This window comes from Equus asinus, chromosome 10, assembly GCF_041296235.1.
Source record: "Equus asinus isolate D_3611 breed Donkey chromosome 10, EquAss-T2T_v2, whole genome shotgun sequence".
Classification (NCBI taxonomy): domain Eukaryota; kingdom Metazoa; phylum Chordata; class Mammalia; order Perissodactyla; family Equidae; genus Equus; species Equus asinus.
The window spans coordinates 16,327,546-16,353,250 of NC_091799.1; the positions used below are offsets into that span (position 1 = coordinate 16,327,546).

The 25,705-nt window shown below is 41.5% G+C and overlaps 1 protein-coding gene across 24 annotated transcripts in view; it reads left to right on the forward strand.

The window, feature by feature from the left end:
• The window catches only part of FNBP1 (formin binding protein 1), a 122,056-nt gene that overhangs the window by 85,119 nt on the left and 11,232 nt on the right, over positions 1-25,705 (forward strand). For 4 of the 24 annotated variants that reach the window (XM_070518536.1, XM_070518537.1, XM_070518534.1 and 1 more), the window contains exons 7-14: positions 7,108-7,236; positions 8,235-8,381; positions 11,617-11,814; positions 12,754-12,936; positions 15,935-16,018; positions 18,547-18,561; positions 22,458-22,567; positions 25,279-25,411. In XM_070518536.1, the coding sequence (XP_070374637.1) occupies positions 7,108-7,236; positions 8,235-8,381; positions 11,617-11,814; positions 12,754-12,936; positions 15,935-16,018; positions 18,547-18,561; positions 22,458-22,567; positions 25,279-25,411 (999 nt within the window). The remainder of the gene's footprint in view (positions 1-7,107; positions 7,237-8,234; positions 8,382-11,616; positions 11,815-12,753; positions 12,937-15,934; positions 16,019-18,546; positions 18,562-22,457; positions 22,568-25,278; positions 25,412-25,705) is intronic. The other 20 variants (XM_070518556.1, XM_070518557.1, XM_070518554.1 and 17 more) reach the window with 10 other exon arrangements.

A 25,705-nucleotide genomic window follows, 5' to 3' on the forward strand; every position in this document is an offset into this window, starting at 1 on the left:
GGTTCTTTTTCAGATATGCTTGATCTTTATAATGTTTTATCATTTCTCTGTGATTTCTGTTGCTTCTTTTATTTCTTTAATCACTTTGAATGTTCTTGTTTTATGTTTTATATATTCTTTCAAATTGTTCTTTTAGCTCAAGTTCTTATGGTGATAATTTTTCTATCATGTCAGCCTAATGGTGGTTTATTTGCTTGTGCATTTATGATTTTCATTGTCTTTTTTTTGTACGAGCCTATCTTCAACAGGGATGGTTTTTTCTCTGAGAATCTCATAAAGGCAGGATTGTGGGAGTATCCACCCCCACACAGACACCAAGTTTTATATTTGTTTCTGCCAGACAACCTGGGACTAATCTGTATGTTGGTTACTTGAGTTGGAGATTTTTGTACCATCTGTATAATATACACAAGTTTAAGGTTTTGTTTGTCAAGGGCCATTCTTCCTCCACTCCTCCTCGTAGCCTGAGAGAAGCAATGCTGAGGTTAAGATAGAGGAAGGGCTCGTGATCTTACATCTTGACCTCATTGATAGTAGACGCTGACTATAACACATGTAAGACTTTTAGTATTAAACATTACTGATTAAATGTCGGCTGTGACTTGGGTACCCCCAGGTGAATGGCTGCTCACCTACCAGCAAACACTTCAGCTTTCTTCAGAACTGCTAGTGTGGTATTTCATTTCTTTCGCTGGGGTGTGTAATGGGACTAATTTTTTTTTTGCTCTTTTAAGGAACATATCTTTTCTAGAACTACATTTATAAAGTGCTTTCGGTATTTTTGTTCTTCACAAGAACTTCACAGGAATAAAGAAGGGTGATCATATGGGCATGCACTTTCTGGAATCCAGGCTATCCTCAGCTGTGCGTTTCTGAGACCTTGTGCGTGTCATGTTCTGGCGTGAGGTTATTTATAAAGGGGAGAAGTGGAAGAGAAAGGGATAATTCATTTCAAACCTCCCATAACTGAGAACTCAAGTCTTCTAGCCCATGACAACGCATTAGAAACCAGGGAAGAGAGGAGGCCAAGTCTTAGAGACCTCTGAGCTCCAACCAAATTTGTTTTCACCAGCCTATCTTGGAGTTGTGCCAACATCAAGATGAACAGTGTCAGCACTGGCCTCTCGTTTAGCAGAAATTGTCGCTCACCTTGAGTAAATAGATATTTCAAATTCTGCCTTTCAAATAAGGCAGCCAGGTTATAGGGAGACAGAGGCATTTTCTTAAAACTGCTTAGCAAGTGAATGGCCCATGGGCAATTAAGATGCTGGTCTCATTCGCTGTCCTTCCATGTTCTCTCCTATTTCAGTGACCATGCACCAAAGTAACCAACAATACTGGGACTAGAAGTTGTAAGACTGTTAAGAAAAAAAAAAATCAGGAAATTGCTGGAATATTTCAAGCATATTTCTTTGGTTAACTTATTTTGAAGTTTTTCTCTGTTTTGTATTTTAGCTGCCCTTATAATTTATCAAAGACAGACTCATTGTTTTGGCAAGTCCCTGCCTGGAATTCTCCAACAAAAACTCACAGCACTGTCTGAATAGGAATTTTTAAATGCATTCTTAGTCTTGAACTTGAAAATGGATTCTTGATGCAACAGTTTGCTGGGAAATTTAAACAATGGCATTTATCGTGCAACAACATTGCTCCAGACAGAGAGCTTTTTCATCTCTTCCTCTATCAGTAGCCCTTCGACTAGGTTATCTTTTCAAAGTTTTTTGTTTTGTTTTTTTTTGTAGACCTCAAAGGCAAGCCATCCCTCTTCAATCTCTCACTGTTTTTGGAATTCAGCATTAGAATTTGTCTCTTTTACTAATCTTTTTTGACAAAACAAAATATTCCTTAATCACTCTTTTCAGAGGTGATCATTATTAATGTTTTATTTTTACAATAATGGGATTATGCTGTAGATACTGTTTTTGGAAACCTTAAAAATTTTTTTAAAATATATATAGTCTCTACTTTCCTTTATTATTAAGTATTCTTTCACATTATTATTTTTAAAGGCTGCAAATTAGTCCATCAAGGGTATGACATATGTTTAACCAATCACATACTGGGCATTTGTTTCAGATTATTAGCTATTATAAACAATGCTGTGATGGACATCTTTTGTGAACATTTAGAATTATTTCTTTAGGATAAATTCCTAGAAGTGGAATTGCTGGGTCAAAAACTAGGGTGAAGTCAGGTTTCCTCCTAATCCTTGACAAATCCTGGAGAAATCTGGCATACCAATCAGAATTCTCAGGAGTTTCAACAGGTTGCTGGTTTTCTGATCTCAGAAATGCCTAGAAGGTAGGTCATAGTACTCAGTGCCCCTCCCTCCCTTGCGTGCTCTGAAAATGTATGTGCTTCTTCTCGTTAAGCTGGCCACGCCCAGAAGGCAGGGTACTCCAGTGGTTGGAGCTCCTTGGTGACTCTGAGACTCACCAAGTTTGCCAGCGGTTGACGGCGGATCATTCTGATGTGGTGGTGTCATTTAGTGGTGACGTTGCAGCTGTGCTTCTGGAACTTTCCAGTGAATTACTCTAGGCTGCTGTACCTCCCCTCGGGGTTTTCTCAGATCCCTGCCCCCCCCCCCCCCATGAAGAACTCCGGGCTGTCACTCTTTAATAGTGACTATCAGAGGGCGGAGCCTTCAGGGACTTCCACGGTCTAAAGCATACAATTCTGTGAATTTGACTTACAGCAAGCAAATTTTTGTAATCGGGTAAAAGAAGAACTGAAACTGGAGAGAGGCCAGATAAGCCAGGTTGTTAAACTCAGAAGTTTAATTTTATCCGCGATATCAAGTCGGCAGCTCAGAGAGGTCGAAGAGGGGTGAATCAAGAGCCAGGCGCCCTGCTGGCCTCTTGCTGGGCCGCCAGCCCGGGCCCCACGCCCTTCCAGCCCAGTTCCAGCCACAGCCGTCAGGCTGCTCTGCCCCCTGAGGGGAGCTGCCACAGGTCGCCGGCTACTGAATATTAACTACCGGTGCAGAACAGCAAATTCAGAACAAAAATCTCGATTTTCCCTCCAGCCTAAAATACAGTTGGTCTCTTGTGATGAAATAAAACGTTGAAAATACAGCTGCTCCAGAGAACATTTACTGTTGTTTGAGCTACCAGTGATAACTGGAGAATAGTCCTCATGGCTCCCCTCAGCATTTTGGTCATAAAGGATGGGCCTTTTAATTTGTTATATTACAAACTTTTAACAGAGAAGAAGTGACTTTCCAGAAGCTCTGAACGCTGCTGCAATAAATGGTTTGTCATTTAAGGAACAACAGTGGATAAAATTCTGAGAGGTCTGAGGTCAGTTTCAAAAAATTAATAAATCTCATTATTTATTTACAGTAACTATATAAGTAGAACCAGACCATGCTTTCGCATTTTGTTAGCAGATCAAAAGCCATAAGCAGCTCTGATAAAAGGTGTGAGGGTCCGTAACTTGCTAAGTAAATGCACCACGTTCCCCCGGTGAAATGAAGAAGCTTCTAGTTCACCTGTGCTCTCTGCTTGTGACAGTTGAGACTCAGCCAGCAGTGTTATTTTCTCCTTGATATTTGAAAGATTCAGGACAAAGTAAGATTGAGTTAAACAGGAAGTAGCTACACATTTTGGGCATGCTAATAATCCAAATTTAACTAACTAAATGGATGACAGTATTTTTGTCCGTAAACCCAAGAGGGATCAGAAGCATTGAGCTGCAGCTCAGTTTCTAAAATATCGTTTTCTTTACTTAGAAACTGCAGCTCTTTTAGGCAATACTGCTTTCCTTTCACGCGACGTTGAGATGGCCCGTGTCACGAATGAGCGGGCGGTGAAGTCATGCCTGGGCAGGGCATACTTGGGCCTAATTGGATTTATTTGGGGAGATTCCCAAGGGTTTGTCAGAGACATTCTAAAGGTTAAATTCAGTCTTCCTGATTGACAGTGAAATTGGTCTAGATCTTATTCAAAGATGTCTGTGGCTTACAGCCTCAGGCAATTGCGGTTATTCTGGACTTTTTGAGAATACTATCTCTAAATTCTGTGACTGTGACTCACGAAGAAAAGAACAGGCCGATCTCTTAACTTCTCTCTGCCCTACAGTAATGTTGCTCTAAGGCGCAGTGTCTTTTATTCTTAGAATGGGAAAGTTAATTAAAAGAAGTAGCTTGTGGTCTGGCTTAGAATGGAAATACTGTACCTCTTTAAGATAATAGTTGCTATTTTTAGACTGACTTAAAAAGAAATGAGCAATAGTGATGCTTATAATCTTCATTTAGCCTTAGACATTAGGAGATACACTCTCTAAAATGTCTAGTTACTTCCTGGTTACTCCAGACGAGTTTTTGAAAGTATTTTTAAAGATATTTTTAAAAATATATTTGTAATGATGAATAACTCGCTCAACGCTAGTTGTAGAGAAAGGCTCTTCAAATTCCATTATAAAATAAACATAGCAGCTCACTAAGCAAAATGGAGTTCCCATAGTAAATCTTGGTCAGGACAATGGCACGTTCCTGGGCCCGGGATTCAAAAGTAGGTATTAATTCAAAGCAGCTGGACGCTGATATGGAGCGTAAACAGGCCCGTCTTCCTGCTGTGGCCTCGCAGAATTTGATGTACGACCGTATTTTGCTGCTTTTGAGTGTTTCTCCAACCTTTGAGTGAGGGAGGGAGATGGTAGAAATACATAGGCTTTCCTGTGTCTAAGCTTTGACGTTCCAGAAAAACTCCCAGAGAGGTCATGCTTCTTTCCCTAAAAGGTAGACCGTTTCCCTCGAGTGTAGGTTTGTGTGGTTTGTCGTCTTCTGCTCAGCTAACTTTCTGCTGGATTTTATACATGTCATTCCTTCTCTCAGCTTCTTCCGTCGTCCACAGCCGCTGGTGCCTAGTTAGGTCTCAGGATGCCTGCGGATGGCAGAGCGAGGAGCATCGTGACACTGACATGACTTAATGTGCTTGCAAAAGCAGGTCCCGCAGCCAAAGCGGAGACATCCTGGGAGATTGTGGGGAGCCGAGAGGAGAGGATTACAGCGTTTCCAACCAAATGGAGCTGGGGTGCCTCTTGCGGGGCTCGCCTCCAGTTCTCTTGAGTGAAATACTCCATGGCTGGTGTGAAGGATTTATTGGGAGGAAGCGTTGAGCTGCTCTTGTGATGTGTGTACATACAGGCACACACACCCACATGCACACGCATACACACATGCACACATAATGATGACAGTCTGATCCCTGTTTCAAAACTTAAGCTATTTAAAGAATTCACCAATCTAGAATCATTTCTCCCAAATAAAAAAGGGACCTCTCCATCTTCTTGTTACTCTTGTTTGCAAAAGAGATGAAGGAAGCACTCCCCTTGGGTTTTTGTGAGACTTTTTCTGAGGAAGGATTGTGAATGAATAGAGAATTTTTTAGAAATTTAAGGCCTACCTGGGAATTTCCTTGGCTTTTTTTCTTTCATGTTCATAACAAAGTGATGAATGATAGAAGTCCGGGGAACCGAAAGAGTTAAACGGATTTTTGCGTTGGGCGTATTCGGGGAGCAGATGGAAGGCCCGTGGGTGGGAAAGCTGTTATTTAGATGGGGGGGGGGGGCTCCTGTATGTTGGAAGGGCATGGGATTTTGAGGGGAGCTGGGAACCTAACATTTTGGGGACTAGGTTAATATGTACTAGTGGACACAGAAGAAGCAGAAGCCAAAGCATATGGTCAGGAAGGGAGTTAACAGGCTGCCGACAAAGAGGAAGAATGTGGCAGCTGAAGTAACCGCAGGGAGATGAGAGATGGATAAAATGGTTCTGAGATACCTAAAGGCCTAAAGAAACTCAAGAGCCTCCGGTAATATGGAAATTAGTCTGGAAATATTGATATTGTTACCTTCATTTGGGAAGTGCTGATACGTGAATAGGGAAGAAAATAAAGGAAGCTCCCTGGGTACCACCTGGGGCTTTCACCCATTCTCAGATGAGTCAGAGGCATCCAGGAAGTGAAAGACAGGTTGAGCCTTCCTGTCACGGAGGCAGGAAGCCAATAAAGAACGTCGAGATGCTCAAAACCCCAAGAGTAGATGTTACCGGTGATTAGACAGAAAGTGGGACAAACTTCTCCAGCATTTCTTCTTTGTGTTTACATTTGAACGTTTCTATGTTCTTTGTTTAAAACTATTTAGGCTCAGTGAAACAAAACACAAAAACAAACGAAACGTCCCCTTGGTTCTGCTGGAACAAGGCCCTTTTCCTGTTGTGTTTTTGGCTCGGTGTGGTCAGTTTGCCAAGTCGCCTACAGACCAAGCCATCGCTTCCGCTGGCAGGGGGTGGTTTTCGCGCTGCGTGGACCTCAGATTGCGTTCGATTCGCGAGATAATATTTATCAAGGCTCCTTCAAAGTGCCAGGTGAATCGAAGGAGGTGTTACCAGCGCGACAATCTCTGGTGTTTGTGGATGACCTTGACGTTTACAGACTTTCTTGTTTGAGTTTGAAAATCAATTCTGCAACTTGTCAACAGCTGCCCCTTTCTTGTAGGCGTATGACTAACCAAAATATGAATTAGAAGAGAGAAACAGATTTGTGAATTTTATTGTTATTTAGGGGAAAAGCTATGCAGTGAAACGCAAAGTAGCACACGCAAAAATATTAAAAGCACAAAGAGGGCGCCATGCTTCTTTAGAGTATATACTAAAAATGAGGAGTTTTAGAAAGGTCCATTTATGTGAGTGGTTCATATGCCTTTTTAGTTCATGAACTCCATTGAGAATTAGATTAAAAATTTATAGATACCTCCATACCCTCCTCAAAAAAAAAAAAAATATATATATATATGAGCAGAGGTTCCCACAAGGGCCATCCAGGTGACGTAAATCTAGGCCAAGTACAGACAATAAAGAACGATGGCACTTGGGTTAAACTAGAAAGTAACGTCGAGTTGTTCAGACAATAGAGAGGTGGATCTGTGACTCATTAGGATGCACGTCCTTACTCAAGTAAACTCAAACTCTAAACAATTTTTTAAACATAGCGCCAGCTAACTACAACACATTTTAGGCAAATTTGACCCCACAGCCCCTCCAGTTTGCTATTCTAGGCTTTTATTTATCATGTGTAAACAGGGCTATTCTTGTTTTTTTGCCCTAAGGCACGACAACAAGCTCAAACTCGTCACCAAATGGCAGAGGATAGCAAAGCGGATTACTCATTGATTCTTCAGAAATTCAACCAGGAGCAGCGTGAATATTACTACACTCACATTCCCACCATCTTTCAGGTAAGTGCCTCAGATCTCTCGGGTTTCATGTGTGCTTCACTTAGAAGCACGTTCCTTCGAAATCATGATTGCTGGGCTGGTATTCCAAGTGGTTATATAATTCTAAATTTCCTGTAACTCAAATCATTTTTGAAAGCATCTAGATCAAACACTGACTAGCAATGAGATGAAATAGAGTATTAATCTCAAGATTAATCAGGAGCCTCTGCAAACTTCCCTGGCTTGCTCCTCCAGTCATTTTCTGCCAGTCCTAGAAGTCTGATTCTTAGATTAACGCTCTCTTTGCTAAAAGGACCATTTTTGTTACAAAAATACCACCTTAACTTTAGGAGTGAAAGCGATATTCATACAGATCTTAGCTCAGGGCTAATCTTCCTGAAACAAAAAAAAAAAAAGGAAAAGAGGAAGATTGGCAACAGATGTTAGCTCAGGGCAAATCTTCCTCACCAAAAAAAAAAAAAAAGTTATGAGAAAGATATATTCATGTTCTCCCACTTTGGGAATCTTTTACATCTTCAAGTCCAGTTGTAGAAAAGAAATAATAAATATTTGCTTCTTGGTGTCTACACACACAGCAAATAAGAACCTTCGGCTTGTAGAAGGAAGGTTCCCTAGTCACCTCTTGGCCTGTGTTGGGGTGAGACAGTTAACCAGATACCACGCCTGTGGTGGTAAAGGGTAAAGTAGGATCCAAGATGGAGGGAATGTTTGACAAGTATCCTCAAATGCTGTTAATAATGAAACTACTTGAGTTTGGGGTCCTTACTGAAATTGGAATGGAGTTGTGTCAAGTTTCCATTTGATTAGCCTAACAAGTCATAGAATATGGGCACAGCTGGCTAATGTGGGGGCACAATAACCTTCCAGTTGCTCTAACTCAAACCCTATAGGCCTATACGACTCCTAGAGAATTTATTAGAGGTAACAGTGCTACCAGAAAACAACTTTCTTCCACAACAGTGGACCAAGTTAATTTTATATGAAATCTAACGTTGCAGAAAATACAAGAGATGGAGGAGAGGAGGATAGTGAGAGTTGGAGAGTCCATGAAGACCTACGCCGAGGTGGATCGGCAGGTGATCCCAATCATTGGGAAGTGCTTGGATGAGATAGTCAAGGCGGCCAAATCAATTGATCAGAAAAATGTAAGTCTTGCTGTTTGGACTTAGCTTACAACTTAGTGTTTTTGGTTCCATTCTGTCTCCTCCCCCTGCCACGGTGACCTCATTGAATCATCTCCTGCTAGGTACTTGCTTCCTGTGGTCACAAGTACTTTTCAACAGTAGCAACACCACCGGAGAGTTTTTTTAATTCAGCCCTCTGTGTTTTGGATTTAGCTCTCGAATTCCTTTTGCAGAAAACGCATATAAGTGGTAAGCGGTCTGAGACATTACAGAATTAAATGGAAGTGTTTTCTTCTCAGTTGGCTGAGTAACCTTTCAAATTGGGATGTGACTCTTTAGGGCATTTTTGGATGTTTTGGACCAGATAATTCTTTATTGGGGGGCCCTGTCCTGAGCACTGTAAGATGGTCAGCAGCGTCCCACTAGATGCCAGCAGCACCCCTCCCCCGGTCGTGACAATCAAAAGTGTCTCCAGACGTTGCCCAATGTCCCCTGAAGGGAAAAATCCTCTCCGATTCAGAGCACTGCTGTAGGGCCAGAGTTCTCCATTTGGATTCCTTTCCTAGAAGTCTATTTCCCTCAGCAAAAATACCAACTAGAACACCAGAATAGGCTTTTACAAACATTTGTTAATTTCCAAACCAAACATTTAACATAAAAGGCATGCCATAAGTATTCTGTGTCATAGGAACAGCTTAAAAAGAGTCCAGGGAGGGGATTGAAGCCATCTTTTTCTTGTGAATAGATCTTAGCATGCAGAGAGATTCTTCATTGCTCTAAGACGTTTGAAGTGTATTAACGTTTAAAGCCATTTGTGTATAAAGCTTTTGTTGGTCCAATGGACACAAATGCTTCCAAATGTGTTCAATGGTAAGTATTTGTAGGAGGGATAGCTGTAAGGTAGTGGTGTGGTTTTTTTGGTTTGTTTTTATGTTAAGATTCCTTGATCTTTATTTTATTAATACCTATTTGCCTAGAGCCTCCTTCAGTGATTTCAGCTAACTGTTTAGGGAAAAATTATTGATGCTTCTGAATTACTGGTGCTTTCCCATCAAACTACGTTACGCCAACGAGTTTTCAGAAGTGATCAAACCATCTTTTCCCTGTATTGAAAATGTCATCATTTGATGTTTTCTTTATCTCTTTTAAGCATCTCAAAAGAGACAGGCCTCTTGCTGGACCTGTTTCTTGGTTTAGAGACCTATGGCTGGTCACTCGTCTATGCAGTCAAGTTTCTCCGTGTTATGAGTACCCATTCCATCTTCCTACCACCATTGATTCATCAGTTCTGTACATCTCTGTATCTTCACTTTGGTCAAAGTCTTTTATGGTTGTAAATTCCTGGCTCGTAGAAGGAAATCAAGAAATAATCTCAGTGGCTATCTGACCACCCTATTTAAAATTTCATTAGTCACCCATAAATTACTGTGTGGGGGGTCTTTTAAAGGGAGATGGCAATAGTGGTGTTTACAAGGGAAACTTTCAAGGTGAGGTCATCTCTATGTGCGTCTTGACTTTTCTTTTAGCTTCATTGACTTCTGGCATTGATTAAAACCCAAAACAAGCCTGATTTTCATTTCTTGTATTATAAACTTGGAAAATTCTTTTTCCTTGAAATTTTACAGTTTCATGAGATTATGTCTGAATGATGGTTTCTCTTTATCAGTTTTATCTGGGAAATTGTGAGCCCCCTAGATTTATAGGATATTTCTCCCATTCTGGGAGCCTTGTTCTCCATTGTATCACTGATAATTCTTTTTCACCCATGACGTTTATGTCACTAAATCCAAGGGGCTATTCTAAGTCGGTTCGTCATTGACCAAAACGTCATTACACGGTTCCTGACTGCATGTCAAAGGATCATGTTTTCACTAGAATAAGTCATTGTAAACACCAGCACACTTAGGACTGTGGAATGGAATCTGCTAGGAGAGGTTTAACTTCATGTGACGAGAACAATAGTGTCTTAAACAAGGCGGTTTATTTTTCCTCTCGTGCAAAAGATGTCCCCAGGCAGAGGGTCTAGCCATGGTGTGGGCGGATGGTCCATAAGTCCTCACAGACTCAGGCTCCTCCCAGTTCACAGCTTTTGAGGATGTGACCTTCAAACTCAATATGGCTGCTGGAGCTCCAACCATCCTATCTAAATTCCAGAGAGCAGAATATAGAGAATGGCCCATGCCACCCCTTTAAAGAGGCTTCCTAAAATTGCACACTGTACTTCTGTGTACCTCTCAGAGATCTCAGAGGTCACGACTTAGTCAGGTGGCTGCCCCTTGCTGTACAGAAGGCTGGAGAGTGAAGCCTTTTAGCTGGGTGGCAATGGGCCCATCTACTCAGAAGGAAGAAGGGTGATTGGCTGTTGGAAGACAATCCACAGTCTGTGGCATACTTCCAAATTACAATACAATGAAATAGCTATGGGAAATTAAAATGTGGGCTCCTGAAGAAGTTGAGATGTATCCACATTGTCTTCTCTAGTAATTTCTTTTAATCAGATGGTCATTGAGTTAGAATGTTATGTTATAAAACACTACATATAATACTTTATCTATAGATCTATCTATCTATGACACTGTGGTTGTAATTTTCTTATGCATTTGTCTCCACGACCTGACCCTGAGAAGATGTTGAACCTAAAGTTGCCAGCACAGTGCACACCATAGACTAGGCATTCAGTTCATTGATTCATTCAGCAAACATTTATTGCACACCATTTTCACCGGGCGCCATTGTGGTACTAGGGATCCAACAGAGGAAAACAGAAGGGAGCTTACATTCTAGTGGAGGAGAGACTGTGAACCCATATATATACAAAGAAAAATTACACCATAAATTAATATCTTTGGACCACAGTGAACCAAAGAATTAGACGGATTAGTTACTTTTTGCTTTGACTTTGTGTACACTGCATTGTTATAAGAACTTCTGATGAGAACCAGATTTTTGTATTTCTGTATTTTTCAAAGGAATTGCATGATAATGGTCCAATTTTTCTGCTTTTAGCAAAGTCATTCTTAATTAGCATTTGTTTCGCCAAATGTCAAAAAAATTTTGTTTCTTCAAATCTCAACTAGAGATATAGCTTTACAAATTATACTTTTTCTTCCTAGTGATAAAACTACTACTAGGAAGAATCTATTATTAATCAATATACCTTCCTTAGAGCATCATCTGTGTGAGGTCATCACAGTTCATTGTGTAAAAAGTATTGTACGTATTGAATGTATTTGCGTGTGATTGGTTGTAATTTCAGGATTCACAGCTGGTCATAGAAGCTTACAAGTCAGGCTTTGAGCCGCCCGGAGACATTGAATTTGAAGATTACACTCAGCCGATGAAGCGCACCGTGTCCGATAACAGCCTTTCGAACTCCAGGGGAGAAGGCAAACCAGAACTCAAATTTGGTGGCAAATCCAAAGGAAAGCTATGGCCATTCATCAAAAAAAATAAGGTACTGATGGTTGGACCCAATGTGAAAATGAGTTTTCTGCAGAGTGGAGATTTTGACTGTATCTTTTAGTTTGAAAAAAATTAAGATTTTAAACCTGTAGTTTCAGAATGCAAAAAAGGCTAGTATGCGATTTTATTTTAAAACAGTGTTTCTCCTTGGTGGTGGTCCCTCCCCCATGGCCATTTGTCTTATTTCAGATGCATTGTCACTCGTACCGTGTCCCCCACACTAACAGATTACTGACCGCTCGGCCGCCCTGCTTCACGCCTTTCACTCCTCAATCTCCTGGGCTGCTGGTTGCCTCAGCTGGGAGAAGGGATACTGCGCAAAATTTCTATAACAGTTTATCAGCCTGTCTAATCGAAATTGTTTCCCTGGGTTAATAACTTGGTTTTGAATTCATGTTAACATGTATATCCATGAACATTTTTCGTTTTCTTTTTATATGGCACGTAGGTGCATGGCGGCATTAACCTGGGCATAGAACATGATCAAGGCGACATTACAGCTTTAACCTTAGAATAATTACTAATTTTAAAAGACTGTCTTGCTGTTTTCACAATCTCAGCATTTAAGGTCTTATCATTTTCTCCCATCAAGCTGTGTTAGTTTAGGAGGTTTAGAAGTATTCACCCTTCTGGCTGGAACTGGTTTCCAGGAACTGATTAGAACTGTAGTTTGCATGTGAAAGTCTGCATGAGCTTCTTGTCAAATATTTCTTGCGGTTCTTCTGTGCATCGCTTACTAAAACTCCCACTTTCATCACATTCTTCATTTAACGTATTCTCCATGTTTTCTTTTGGACCATGGCCTAAATATTTAATTGTTTGTGTTTGACTTGCTTTGGGTTTCAGATATGATTTGATGCTTATTTTTGTTTGTGTCTTATCTTCTTGTTTCTGATTTTTACTCTGTCACTGCTCCATCTCTTACACGTAGCTTATGTCCCTTTTAACATCCCCCCGTCAGCCTCCCCCTCCTCCCCCTGCCTCTGCCTCACCCTCTGCTGTTCCCAACGGCCCCCAGTCTCCCAAGCAGCAGAAGGAACCCCTCTCCCATCGCTTCAACGAGTTCATGACCTCCAAACCCAAAATCCACTGCTTCAGGAGCCTAAAGCGTGGGGTAAGTCCGGCTCTGGAATCCTGTCTCTCTCGTGCGCTTTGGTTGCATGCTCTGGTCTGCATAACTTATTTTGTTTGTGAATGACTCCATTGTGTTTTCCCATAACATACAACAATAAGAACCTATGATTCAGTATTGCTGGAGAGAAGAATGGCAGAGAGAGGAGGAAAGAAGGAAGGAAGCAGGGTAGATGGAAGGAGAGAGAGCCAGCCGGCCCAGAGCTCTTTTTGTCTTGAGCGCATTTTGGAGGGACTTTTCTCCACTTCCCTTTTAAAACATCAAAGTCATTAACATTTTACTTTGATTTTGCCAAAGAAGGAAACTTAGATTCAGTTTAAGTTAGTGACGTATGAGATGAGGAATTGGAAGTTACTGTGTAGTCAGAAAATATTTGCTTAATAAATACTGAGACAATGTGAGCATAATGAAGATGGTTTTCTCTGAGCTGCGCCTCAGGGTTCAAAGGGGAAATGTCACGGTTTCAGGGGTTTCTTTAGCTATTTTCGTGAACTTGTAAGATGTTGATAAAAATCTCTGACTGGAAAAGGCCCAACGCAGTATTTATCCTTAAAAGATGAAACAATAATAGCAGCTGACATTTATTGAGTCCTTATTCTATGCCAGACTCTATTCTCTGTGCTCGTTTACTTTTTTCAACCACCCTATGAAGTCTAGGTACTAAGATTTCCTTCTTTTACTGATACGAAAACGGAGGCATAAAAAGATGAAGTCAGGAAGATGTTGAGCCAAGATTTAAAGCCAGGGAGCCTGCTTGTAGTCAGAGATTCTGTGCCGTCCACGTTCAGCGAGACGCTGCGACAATGTGGTTGACTCGTGAGTGGATGTTACGCAGACCCAGGCTTGCCGTTCTAACAAGGCTGCACGTGCCTGAGTCCCAGGGTCTGTGGAATCGATCCAGCAGCCCAAAGTAGATACCGGTTTGGTTTATAGGAAAAGATTGGAATAAGGTAATGTGTAGTCTCCCAGATAGGTCTAAATTGTCAGTCTAGTCCAAGCCATCCCCAAATCTTCTTCATAACGAATGATGAAGTGTGGCTATCAAGAGTAAAGAAACATTTAACGCATCAACTTATCCAGTGAGGTCGTCTTTTATCCTTTCTCTGAGGGTTCAATACAATTGTCGTGGGATGTGTTCTTGTACAAACAATTTTTACTTCTCCTTTCCTCTGTGTAAAAAAGAGTGTAAATGTATAATAACTAACTAACTTGTTACCTTTTAAAATAAGAGACAAAAAAACCCACCCCATTTCTTTATATGCAGAGTTCCTTTAATAAGGGAATCTCAAAGTTTTATGCAAAGAGGACAGTGGGTGGAATGATCTTGCTTTCAGGTTACCCAGTATATCAGGTTAAGAATTAGAAATTTAGTTTCCTAATGATTTCAAGAGAGCCATTGTTCGAACGTAGAGTATAGCTTCAAAAGTGGATGATGGATGATGTTGAGCTCTATAATTAGATCTCACTTTCTGGCTTGATTCTCCTGGCTGTTAGAACCCCCCATCCATCTCCACTTGTTCATCAGAGCATTTCCAGCACATGACCAGGGTATTTTTTGCTAGGCTATGTTTTACATTAATCGTAAATCAGTGAACCCATCTCTGCCACTTCCAAAACCCTTATGGAGTACTCATTTATTCTATTGATAATAAATACCTCTGCATTGCCTTTTGGAGTCTCCTAGTGAAGTGTGTTGAATATTCATGACTGTTTACCATTTGTGTCTGTATCTTTTCCATTCTTCTCTCAACATCACACAGTCTGTTGGTTGCCAATGGTTTCTGAATCTGTGTTTTCTGGTGTTCTCTAAATGTTCAGTAAAAGACCAAAGAGTGTCAGTAATCAATAAGTGTTAGAAAAAGATGGCTAGGAAAAATATAACACTTAAAAACAAAAAATGGTGAAGTGGGAAATGGGTTATTTTGATGATTTAAAGGAAAACTCTTTTTTTTTCTTACCATAATTAGAAAAAATGGATTTTATTTCTTACTCTTCAAATCTGTGCTCAGCAAACCTCTGTTAAAAAATTTGTCCTAAATGATGAGTGTGTTTTCCTGAGAGGAAATGCACAAACACATACACACACTAGAAGCATTGGTAAATAAATAGAAATCTATTTTTGTTTCCCTCATTTTTGGTCAATCTGTTCTTAGTGAGGGTCAGATTTCATGTCCCTTCCTTCAGGAAGTAGGAGTGCAAAAAAAAAAAAAAAAAAAACAGAAAGAAGGAAAAATGAAATACATCATAGAAGTAAGATTAGGAAGTTCAAAAAAAAAGTCTGAAATGTAGAGAAATAAATTTGATTTTAAAGTACTCTCAGCATGGAGGGTACATGGTTTACGGGATCCCTGACTTGAATGATACAATCCTAGCTACTCTTTCATTTACTCTACTTTGTAACTTAAAGACTATTGTGCCAAAGATAGGAAAAGTACCCTAGGAGAATAACCAATCTGTGATTTCAATATGTCTTTTAATTTATCATGTTTTGCAGCTTTCAGATCCAGAGTTCAGTAACTGGTTTCTCTTATCAGAATGTATAATCCTGTGCACGTATTTCTTAGTGTAACTGATTTTTGTTTCTAAATAATTAAACAGGATAATTTTTTTTTGCTGTAAATCATTGACATTTGTAAGAAAATTTTATTTCATTGAAGGTCTTTGAAGTATGCTACCTGAGTGTTATTAACCATTATTTCGTCTTTACCTCAGTTGAAGAAAAATGAGACTAATGTTCTTAATTTGTAATCTACAAAGTAATTTCATTGTCTTAAATTAAGTTTTCTTTTTCTGGTCTGAGTAAATCTAAATCTAAATGGACATATTTTTCCCATGTTTCAGAGTTCATTGCATGGAAAAATACTGTCAGAGTTGATCAAAATATTTTGAAAATCCTTACCAACTGTTTGTCAGATGTTACAATCTTATGGTTACTTTAATTTTATTTACTTTATCTTGTTCTCTCGCTGATTATTGGCAGACTCAGTCTTTCTGTTTTCACAAAGAACTCATGAAGAGGACGATAGGGAAACCCACGTATGCTTTTGAAGCTAGGGACTATGTTGTAAGTTTACCTGTGGCGGCCCAGTCGCACGGTCACGGCACAGGCACTAACCCCATTGACATCACCAAGACTGGGGACCCAGAGGCGCTCTGCTGTGCTCCCATCCGAGCAATAAAATTCTCAATTGAGAGACCTGGACACCAGAAAAAGCCTAATTGTCTAAATTCAACCACAGGCTATTTCCTCTGGAATACTCGCATGGAAAACGGAACCAAGCCTCCCAGTAACACTCAAACTTCCTAAAAACGTCACTGAGTGGAGCTTGGTTTTCCCCCTTCATTGAGCGTGACTGCCTTCTGAGAGGACGTCACTGGCTTTGATTTTATGGCAGAATTTCATCTATAAAACGCAGTTGCAGAGCGTGGTCACAGGACAATGACTCTTACAGATGGCAGTTGTGTAGCTTGGGGACCCACATCCACATTTGAAATGGATGGACCTGTAAGGAAGTTATATCGTAAAGCTCGCAGAACCAAATAACATCAGAGCAGCATGAGCAAGGTCAGAGAGCAGTGAAATGACGTCCTGTGAACACTGACTTAGATCTTTATTTCCACTGTCCCCTTTCTTCATACTTGAGGTTAGTACCTGTGACTGCCCGGTAACACATGGACTCGCTGGCTCTGTGTCCCTCATGTGTTATTGACACTTGTGGCTCCCAAGGCTCCATAATTGTTGCCTGAAACTGACAGCTTTTTAGTTCTGCAGGCGTCTCGCGATGCACTTACTGCAGCCTTTCAAAGTATTCTCTGAGCAGATGATTCCGTTTCTAATTTTAAATAATCTAACTGGCTGGCTTACCACTTAAGACCCAAAACCGGTTTATAATCGTGGAAAAGAATCCCGTAGGGTGTTTCTTGTAGATCATCCATCAGGGTCCACTTCAGAAAGTTGGATTGGTCTGAGAATTCACTATTTCCCATTTCTATTTGGATTTATTCTCAGTCCTGATGACTTGTTTTTATTAAGAAGTAGTAATCTTCCTGTGCTGTTAGTTTTGATGTTAGAATTCTACTTTTGGAACGCTTAAAAAAGAGTATATAAGCTTAAGGAACGGAAGTAGCTGAAGAGAGAGCGGCTAGAGTACCAAGTTCAAATATCAGTTCTCTGAGTTAGCCACATTCAGAGGGTGATGAGCGAAGAAACGTTTGTATATGGCAGTGTGCTTTGCAGGGAAGATATTTGCAAAGTTTTCTGCTGTGCACCATAAGTGTTGTCCGTAAAGAACTCGAACTGTGATGACTCTGTGCTGAAGTTCCCAGGAGGGGCTCAAAGAGCTAACACAGACTGCCACACGAGAGCCGCCACGGATGTGACTGTCTGTACTTTTTTTTTCCCCAAAAAATTTCTCTTGCTACTTCTTTCCTTCAAAGTCTTTTTCCTCATAAGGACAGTTTCTTTAAAAGCTTAACGCCTATTTACAAAGAAGCATCAACTGTGAGTTAATCTTAAGAATACGATTTGTTAAATCTGGTTAAGGAATTTCCAACACCCTCCCTTCTCCCAACTTAAAATGAAAGGGTGCTTTCTTTAGCCCTTTGTCTCCAACATAGTTTCGGACCCTACCACCAGCTGCCTGAAGTTTCAGGATTGACAACAGCTAAACAAATATGCACTGACCTCTCAAAATACTGCTTCATAGCCATAGAGCATGGCTCACCCGTTGAGGAAGAACCACGTTCCTTTTTCTAATTTTGAGAGGCCTTCTAATGTGTTTTGGGTCCAGAAATCACTATACCCTTCTAATCTCCAAGCCCAGCAGAATTGCAGCTGCTGCGCCCTGGTAATGACCAGGACCGCCACAGTAAGGAGGCCCTCTGGGAAGGTGAGACAGTTGGCTATTTCCTGGATGTAACTTTCAAGAGCAGCAAGTTCTGTTGACTCCCCAGATGCTATGTAACCCCTGCAGACGGGCTCAGGGCTCCCTGGCCGCCCCTGAGACCCTCCCACAGCCAGGGGGTGGTGTGCAGGGCACGGGTGGGAGGGGCATCCTCCTGCCTCCAGTGCTTGGTTACCCATTCCTCAGCTTGAGAGTTTGCCTGAATACCTTTAGGAAATGCCAATGCTCATACTTATTAGGTCTCCTTAAAATACAAATATTGCTTCCTATTGTGGAATAATTGCTTTTCCGACCCTTTTAGCCTGTGTAAAACTTTCCATGGGAAATTTGGTGAACAAAAGCCTATGTGACTATTTTTGTCTTCTATAATCATCATATGTCACCAACGGCAAACTTATTTTCATTTATATCCAGTTTCTTGTGACCAATAGAGAACTGTAAACAGAAACTCTCCTTTTCTATCTTGATTCTTCGCCCAGGCAACACGGCAGTCGAGAATGATTTTGGTAGCAGTAGCCCCTCTTGTGAACTTTTGCGCAGACCCGCTACAAGTCGTTTTCACAGAGCGCAGGTGAACACGTGTATGTTAGTGCAGCGGAACTGACCAGGGCCCTCTTCTTCTGATGTGTTGATGTATTTCTCTCTCTCTCTTTTTTCCCCCGCTTACTCCTTCAATTTTTTCCTGAAGCTTTCTCTCAAGCTGGTAAGCACAATTATTCCTTGCATGTCCTGAATCTAATTGGGGCTTTGGTGTGTGTTTTATTGTGCTATGCCTTGTGCAACGTATCTTCAAAGTTAACTGTTGATTTGTGTTTCTCTCGTGTCTGCTTGCGTTGGTGTTTCTTTGTCAGACCTTTGAAAACCAAAGGTCTAGAATCTAATCAAGGTGATCTTAATCTTTGCAAATTGCTAAGAAAATTAACGCTTAACTCATGATTTGGTTTTCTTTATTACTGGGGCCTTAAGAGGATGACTAGTGTTGATAAAGTTTATTTAAATATGAACATAAATATAAATATTAAATATGGGGGAGTTTATTGGGTCATTTTGAATAAAAGTAAATTTAATAGTTGAAAGGTGCTCCTCCCTGGGAGCCAGAGAAGCAGATGGAGAGCTCTGGCACCTGAGGGGGACATGCAGGAACGATGCCAGTCTCAAGCTCAGGTCTAAGGCGGCCTTCGAGAATTGAAAACTGCGAAATCTCGAAGGTGCTGCATAAGTACCTTGGTGCCTTGTGCATGGCTGATTCAAGAAATCACAAGGTGATTTAATAGACAGTGAACAAGCCTCCTCAGCCTTCCTACCATGATGGGCTGGGTGTTCTGTGTTCTACTCAATTGTACAGCCCTAGTAAAGAGTCCAACTAATCATTAAATTTATTAAAAGAAACTCTCATTTAACCACATAACCCATAACTACCCTCCAAATATGTGTAAGCCACGTAGTATTCTCAAACACCACAGCTGAGAAGGTCCTGAGATGATGAGCAATGGTAAACGGTGACCATTCACCCAGGAATAAGACCAGCACTTTACGCACTGCTGTTGATAATGGAGGGTGATATTTGCTGGTGATCCTTATATATACGTATTCATAAATACGTAATTGTTTTCAACCCATCTCAGTATTTGGCAACTGCCCCAACCCTAAAGAAAACGGGTATTTTATTAAATTAAACATTGCTTAGACTGTGAAATAAGATCCAGAGAAGGGTTCTTGATTAAGGTCTCTACAAGAAGGAAGGATGTAGACGCTTAAATGAACTGAGTTCCTCAGCAGTCTGGATTCGGCAGAAATGGAGAAGCTAACCGGGGTCTCTCAGATGCCAGGATGTCCTTCCTCCCTTTCTTTGTTGTTTCGATGAGGTGCTAGCAGCCAGCGATCACCGCATCAGGAGCCTTTCTGTCTGACATACAGACCACTGACCGCCCTGGTGGCGAATTGTTGTTTTATACCCTGACTTTGAAGTTCATGAAGAAGTGGCATGTTGCACAAAGGCGGCTTAGGGGTAAAAACCAGAAAACTCAGGCAGAGCTCAGGAGCAAGTGTTCGATCCCAGGAGCATGTCCAACAAGAGCCTCTTAGAGCCACAGGACTGAAAGCAGACATCTACGCACACGGCCGCCCCTTCCAACACCTGGTATGGCCAGTCTGCGTGTGAACTGGGCTGTTCCAAAGATTCCAGAAAACCCATCCTGAATCAAAGCTGGAAATAAAAATTCCTTTGTGGCAAAATGAATCATAGGTCAGAGTATTGTTTGAAAGAATTCAAGCTTCAAAAGGCTAATTGGACACAAAGATGTTTTAAGGTACTTTCCAGAAACCTTGAGTTTCTTTGGATCTTTCAGAAACTGTTGATCTGAATCTCCAATGGCAACGTCAGGTTTGTCTGAGGCGTAGTCACTGAGATTCGATTTAAATACCAACACAGAAACACAGAACATCTATTGAAAGGGACCTAATTGCTCAATTAGACTGACTCCTGATCAAACGAAGAGAATTTGTTTCTTTATTATTTAATTGTTTTCATTTTTCTAAATAATCCGGGCTGTGTTTTTGTTGTCTAGGGCATCTATTTATGAGTCATACAGTGTGTTTCACTTACAGATTTCTGTGCAGCTGTTCACACGCCAGTGCAACTCGTACACCTGCTCGCAGTCTAGACCCGTGTGGGCCAGCGTGGTGGCCACTCACCACACGAGGCTATTTAGATTTTAGTCAATTAAAATTAACTAAATTTTAAAATTTCAGTTCCACAGTTGCACTAGCCACATTTCAAGTGCTCAGTAGCCACGTGCGGCTACTGTATTGGACAGTGCAGCTATGAGGACATTTTGATCATTCTGGAAAGTTCTTTTGGACTCGTAGCACATAGTAAGGCTCAATGAATGTTAATGAACGCTGACCACTTTCTCGATCTCCTCACTTCTGAAGCAGTGTATTTTACACTGTTTTGTTGCGTTCCAGCATTAAAACAAAAACAAAACCAAAAACCTCAATTCTAGAAAAAATTCAACATGAAAACAAAATATGGAGCTTCCAGGCTCCGTGATTGAACTGAGCAAATTGAAAAGCACGTAATTAAGGTTTCAAGTTTTATAACACGATAGTGTATGGAAAAGAAAAAACAAATGTGGTTTATTTTTATATTGAAGATTAGTTTGCTTCATCTTAGTTTTAGAGGCAAATTGAACTTCCTTGGTTTGGCCTTACGGGATATTCCCTGCCATCACTCTGGTTTCACTCAAATCTTATCTCCTCCCACTCTCTCTCTCTCTCTCTCTTTCTCTCTCTCTCTCTCTCTCTCTCTCTCACACACACACACACACACACACACACACACACACACACACACGAGTCTTTGAGAGCATTAGCAGAAAGGTCTTGGCGTGGCCTTACTGGTAAACTATTTGCTGAACCACACGCTTCCAGCAGCCTGGCATTTTGTCCTAAGGAGCCTAGGAATTCCAGTCACACGCCCCCAAGTAAGCCGCTTGGCAACTTCAGCTTGATTTTGGAATGACATTATCTGGGTCCCTTCTTTTCCACCCACTCCCAAGCCAGCCTTGCCTTTGTTTATTTGGTTCTAAAATAAAATCTTTTTTTTTTTTCCTAAATTCCCCAGCTTATCCCTGGTTATTGAATAAATTTCTCTTTCTTTATGAAAATCACCCCATTTAAGTAAAAGCGCTTGATAACCACAACTTAGCCACAGCTTGTAACAAGTCTGTATGGAAAAGTCTAGAAACTCACTGTTGACGTTTTCTACTTAAATCGCATGCACAGAGGAGAGATAGCAATTGTTTTTGAAAGGGACTCAAGAGATCAGAATATACTCCTGATGGATTAAAAATAGCTGAGGTTGATTTCCTAGGCCGTGGGCAGTAGATTTTGAGGTGGGGGAATTATACGTGGATTTCCCGACTGTATAGGAATTTTCTAGTGACCCTAAAGATGTCAAAAAGAAGTGAGCTGACTTTTAGAGGCAGCAGAGTGCGTGGGGGTAGAGGGAGGATGTGTTTTTTTAAATGTCCTTTACACCCACATTCTCTGAGGTACTAGATGTCCCCTCTGTCACTTCGCGAGGATGGAAACTTTTGGCCTCAGCCTGTGTGAGGGGACGGGAAGGAATACTCAGACTAGGGGGGAAAAGCAGGGCCTTCGACATGAGACAGTTGATGGGGGTACTTACCACTGTTTTATATGAAGAAAACATAAACTTCCTTAAAACTTCAGTGTCGCCACCGACACTGACAGTAAAGTGAAGGATCTGTCTCAAAATTTGTTTTCCACTGATTCTCAGTGGAGTCAGAAGTATTTCTTCCTTTCTCCCCCTGCAACATGGCTCCGTGCCTTTTCCGAGGCGGTTCGGCCGGCATCCACGGCCCGGGAAATGGTTTGTGGGACTTCTGCCGTTTGCATGCATTGATTCTGCATCTCAGCTGGGTGTCGTGGGAAAGAGCTTAATTTATTTCATGAAAATACATGCAGACGTCTGTCCCCCTGGCGTCTGGGGAATTTTCCCTGCGGGCTCTCCTCGGGATCTGTTCCCCAGCAGCCCGGAGGGCCTTCCCGGCTCACGCGTGTTTGCATCCGCAGGGCGCCGCGCCAGAGGACTTCAGCAACCTCCCGCCCGAGCAGAGGAGGAAAAAGCTGCAGCAGAAAGTCGACGAATTAAATAAAGACATTCAGAAGGAGATGGATCAAAGGTAGAGTGGATCCATGTGACCTCCTGAGACGTTCCACTTCAGTTTGCAAAGATGGGCAATCCTAAAGGAGATCCTAATAGAAGCAGTTATTTCAGCCGTGTGTTTTGTCCTAGATCGTCCACTGGATTGCTTTATTACAGCCTGGGAGAATTCTTTGAACAAATAGGTTTTATTCTGAGTTTTGGGAACAAAATACATATGGTTATCTCTTTTATCACGGGTATAAAAGTGAGGTTTTTTTGTACAAATGAGGAAGAAGGAAGTAGCATGAACCCCGCCCCCTCTCTTGCCCCACATCCTAGTTTTGGGTCCAGAATGTACCTTCCTTTCTTTCTTTTTTTCTTCTTCTCCCCAAAGCCCCCCCGGAACATAGTTGTATCTTCTAGCTGTAGGTCCTTCTAGTTCTGTTGTGTGGGATGTCGCCTCAGCATGGCCTGAGGAGCAGTGCCGTGTCCGCTGCACAGATGCCAACCAAAAGAAAATTGATGTGAAAAGGCTGACTTTCAGGCCCCCCCCAAAAATCCAAACTATTCAACTGAAGAGAGTCAACTTCATAATAATAAGAGATTCAAATAACAAATGGTTCAATTCACCAAGAAGATACAAAATTTTAAATCTGTATGACCACAATAGCATAACCTCCAAACATGAACAAGCAAAAGTTGACAGAAGTACAGAAATACAAATATATCATTATATGGGAGATGTTTAATGCTCTTCTCTTAGTAATTGATAGAACAGATTAACAGAGTCAGGACAGAAGATCTGAGTAATGTAGTTAACAAAATTGACCTCATACACAAACGCAACAGCTGCCTTATACACAGTCTTTTCGAGCACACACGGAACATTTCCAAGAATTGAGCACACCCTGGTTTCATAACGCAAATCTCAGCAAACATCAAAGACAGATACCAGGCGAGGTGTGTTCTCTGAAGCTTGAAATTGAGCTGGATACCAGTAACAAAAATTTTGAAATTAAGAAATGTAGTTCTAAATAGCACAGAGACTAAAGAAGAAATCATAATAGATATTAGAAAATATATGGAACACACATTCCACCTATCAGTGTCTGGGATGTCACTAAAGCCGTGCTTATAAAGGGAAATTTATAGCTTTCAGTAAATATTAAAAACAAAGAAAGCTAAAAATCGGTGAGTTAAGTATCTAAGAAGTTAGAAAAAGAACAGCAAATTAAACCAGAGAAAATAGAAGAAAGGAAATAGTAAAGAAAATAATGTAAGTTAAATAAATAGAAAAAATATACATTCAACAGAAAGGATCAACAGATGCGAAAGTTAGTTCTTTGCAAAGATGAACAAAATTGATAAACCTCTGGAGGGACTGATCAGGAGAGAGCAGAAGGAGGAGAATGAAGATAATGAAGTTAGACAACTCTTGAGAGGTTTTGCTGAGAAATGGGGCGGTGGCTGGAGGGCGGGGCCACGAAGTCGAGAGGAAATGTATAAAGGGGGATGACACTACAATTTGTTTGTTGTAAGGACGTTTGTTCGTCTAACAGATATTTTTGAGCATCTGCCGTGTGCCAGCATTGTCCCGCCCACTGGAGATGCATCAAGTTAACAACAGGGCTTGAGCCCATCGAGCTAGGAAGAGACAGGCAGCAGACAATGAGCGCAATGATCAGTGATGTAATGTGGGAAAGTGATACATGCTAGGGAAAGAAAGGGAGTGGAGCGAGGGCACGGGGCTGGGGGGCCAGTGGATGAGGGCTCCAGTCGGGGAGTGGCCTTCGGGAAGAGTGGACAGACACTTCACCACTGTCCACCAAGGGGGTGGCAGGCGACATGTGCTCAGATGCAAGGAGGCGGGGGGTGTGGGGGGGTGGGGGGGGGTGAGGACCTGTGGAAATTCTGTTCCTATTATTTCTGTATTTTCAGTTAAACTATTTCCCATGGCTCAAAATATAATTTGGTTTGTTGGTCTTGTCTTGTATGACTGGTTTAGATTTTCTTTTGCTGAAGCTCATTAAAGTTGGCCCCTTACCCCTGGCAAAGAGTCATCTGCTCTAAGCTTGCAGCAAGTCAAACCCGACTCCAAGTCCCTTGAAGCCTGGGCTGAAGTTCGCAGAGCTCTTTGGTCCTATACAGATAAGCCCACGAGTGCCCGCAACGCTTCTCCGGGGGTTCCTCACTCGGGCTGCTGTGGGAGGGCTTCCAACACGAGATTTCAGGAAGGGTGTGGCATCTTGCAGTACGCAGCTCTGTTGCCCGCCTGTCTTGGAGACCAGCTGTGGGTTCAGTTTCTTAACAGTGGAAATAGTGTATAATAAAATTCCCAAAGCAGTTACCTGTGCTTCCTTCACGAGGTAAACGCAGCGCAGCCCGCAAGGCCCAAGATGCCCGCTGTAGCTTTGGTTCGTGTAAAGAATATTTGGGGTTGGTTTGTTGCTATTGTTGTTTGCGGCAGAGGGGGTGTGGTGCAGGATTACGTCTCTCACTGGCTGAAGACAATAGGGAGGTCCCATCCCAAAAAGGCAGCTGCAATTTAAATATCTGTCTCTGGATTATACAGACCTTGGTAGCAGAATTATTCCAGAGGCGTTTTAGAGCCAGCCCCAACAGGCCCTCTAGTCCATGCTCAGAATCCCCCCACGCTCCCTCCCATGCACAGGGTTTCCCAGGTGGTAGGAGGATCTGATTGTCTGACGACATTAACCTTTACCAGGCTCTGCTCATTCTTTTTTTCAGAGATGCCATAACAAAAATGAAAGATGTTTACCTAAAGAATCCTCAGATGGGAGACCCAGCCAGTTTGGATCACAAATTAACAGAAGTCAGCCAAAATATCGAAAAGTTGAGACTAGAGGCCCAGAAATTTGAGGTATGAAAAAGCTGTTGTGGAGAAGCTTTGTTGGAGAAAAAGAAACAGAAGAAGGGATGGGTGTCATGAAGGGCGTGTTGTGGAGCACCAACATTTCTCTGAGAGAGACGGCTGGAAATGGCGCCGTGTTTCACGATATCAGGGAAAATATGCCGTCATCCATTGAGCATCCTGCTTTTCAGCATATCCTATTTTAATTGTGTCCCTAAAACTCACACTGTTTACAGCTGCATTTGTACACGGTGTTGCTTTTAATTTAAGTTTTAAGTTTGTTCTGCTTCATTTCATGTTGAT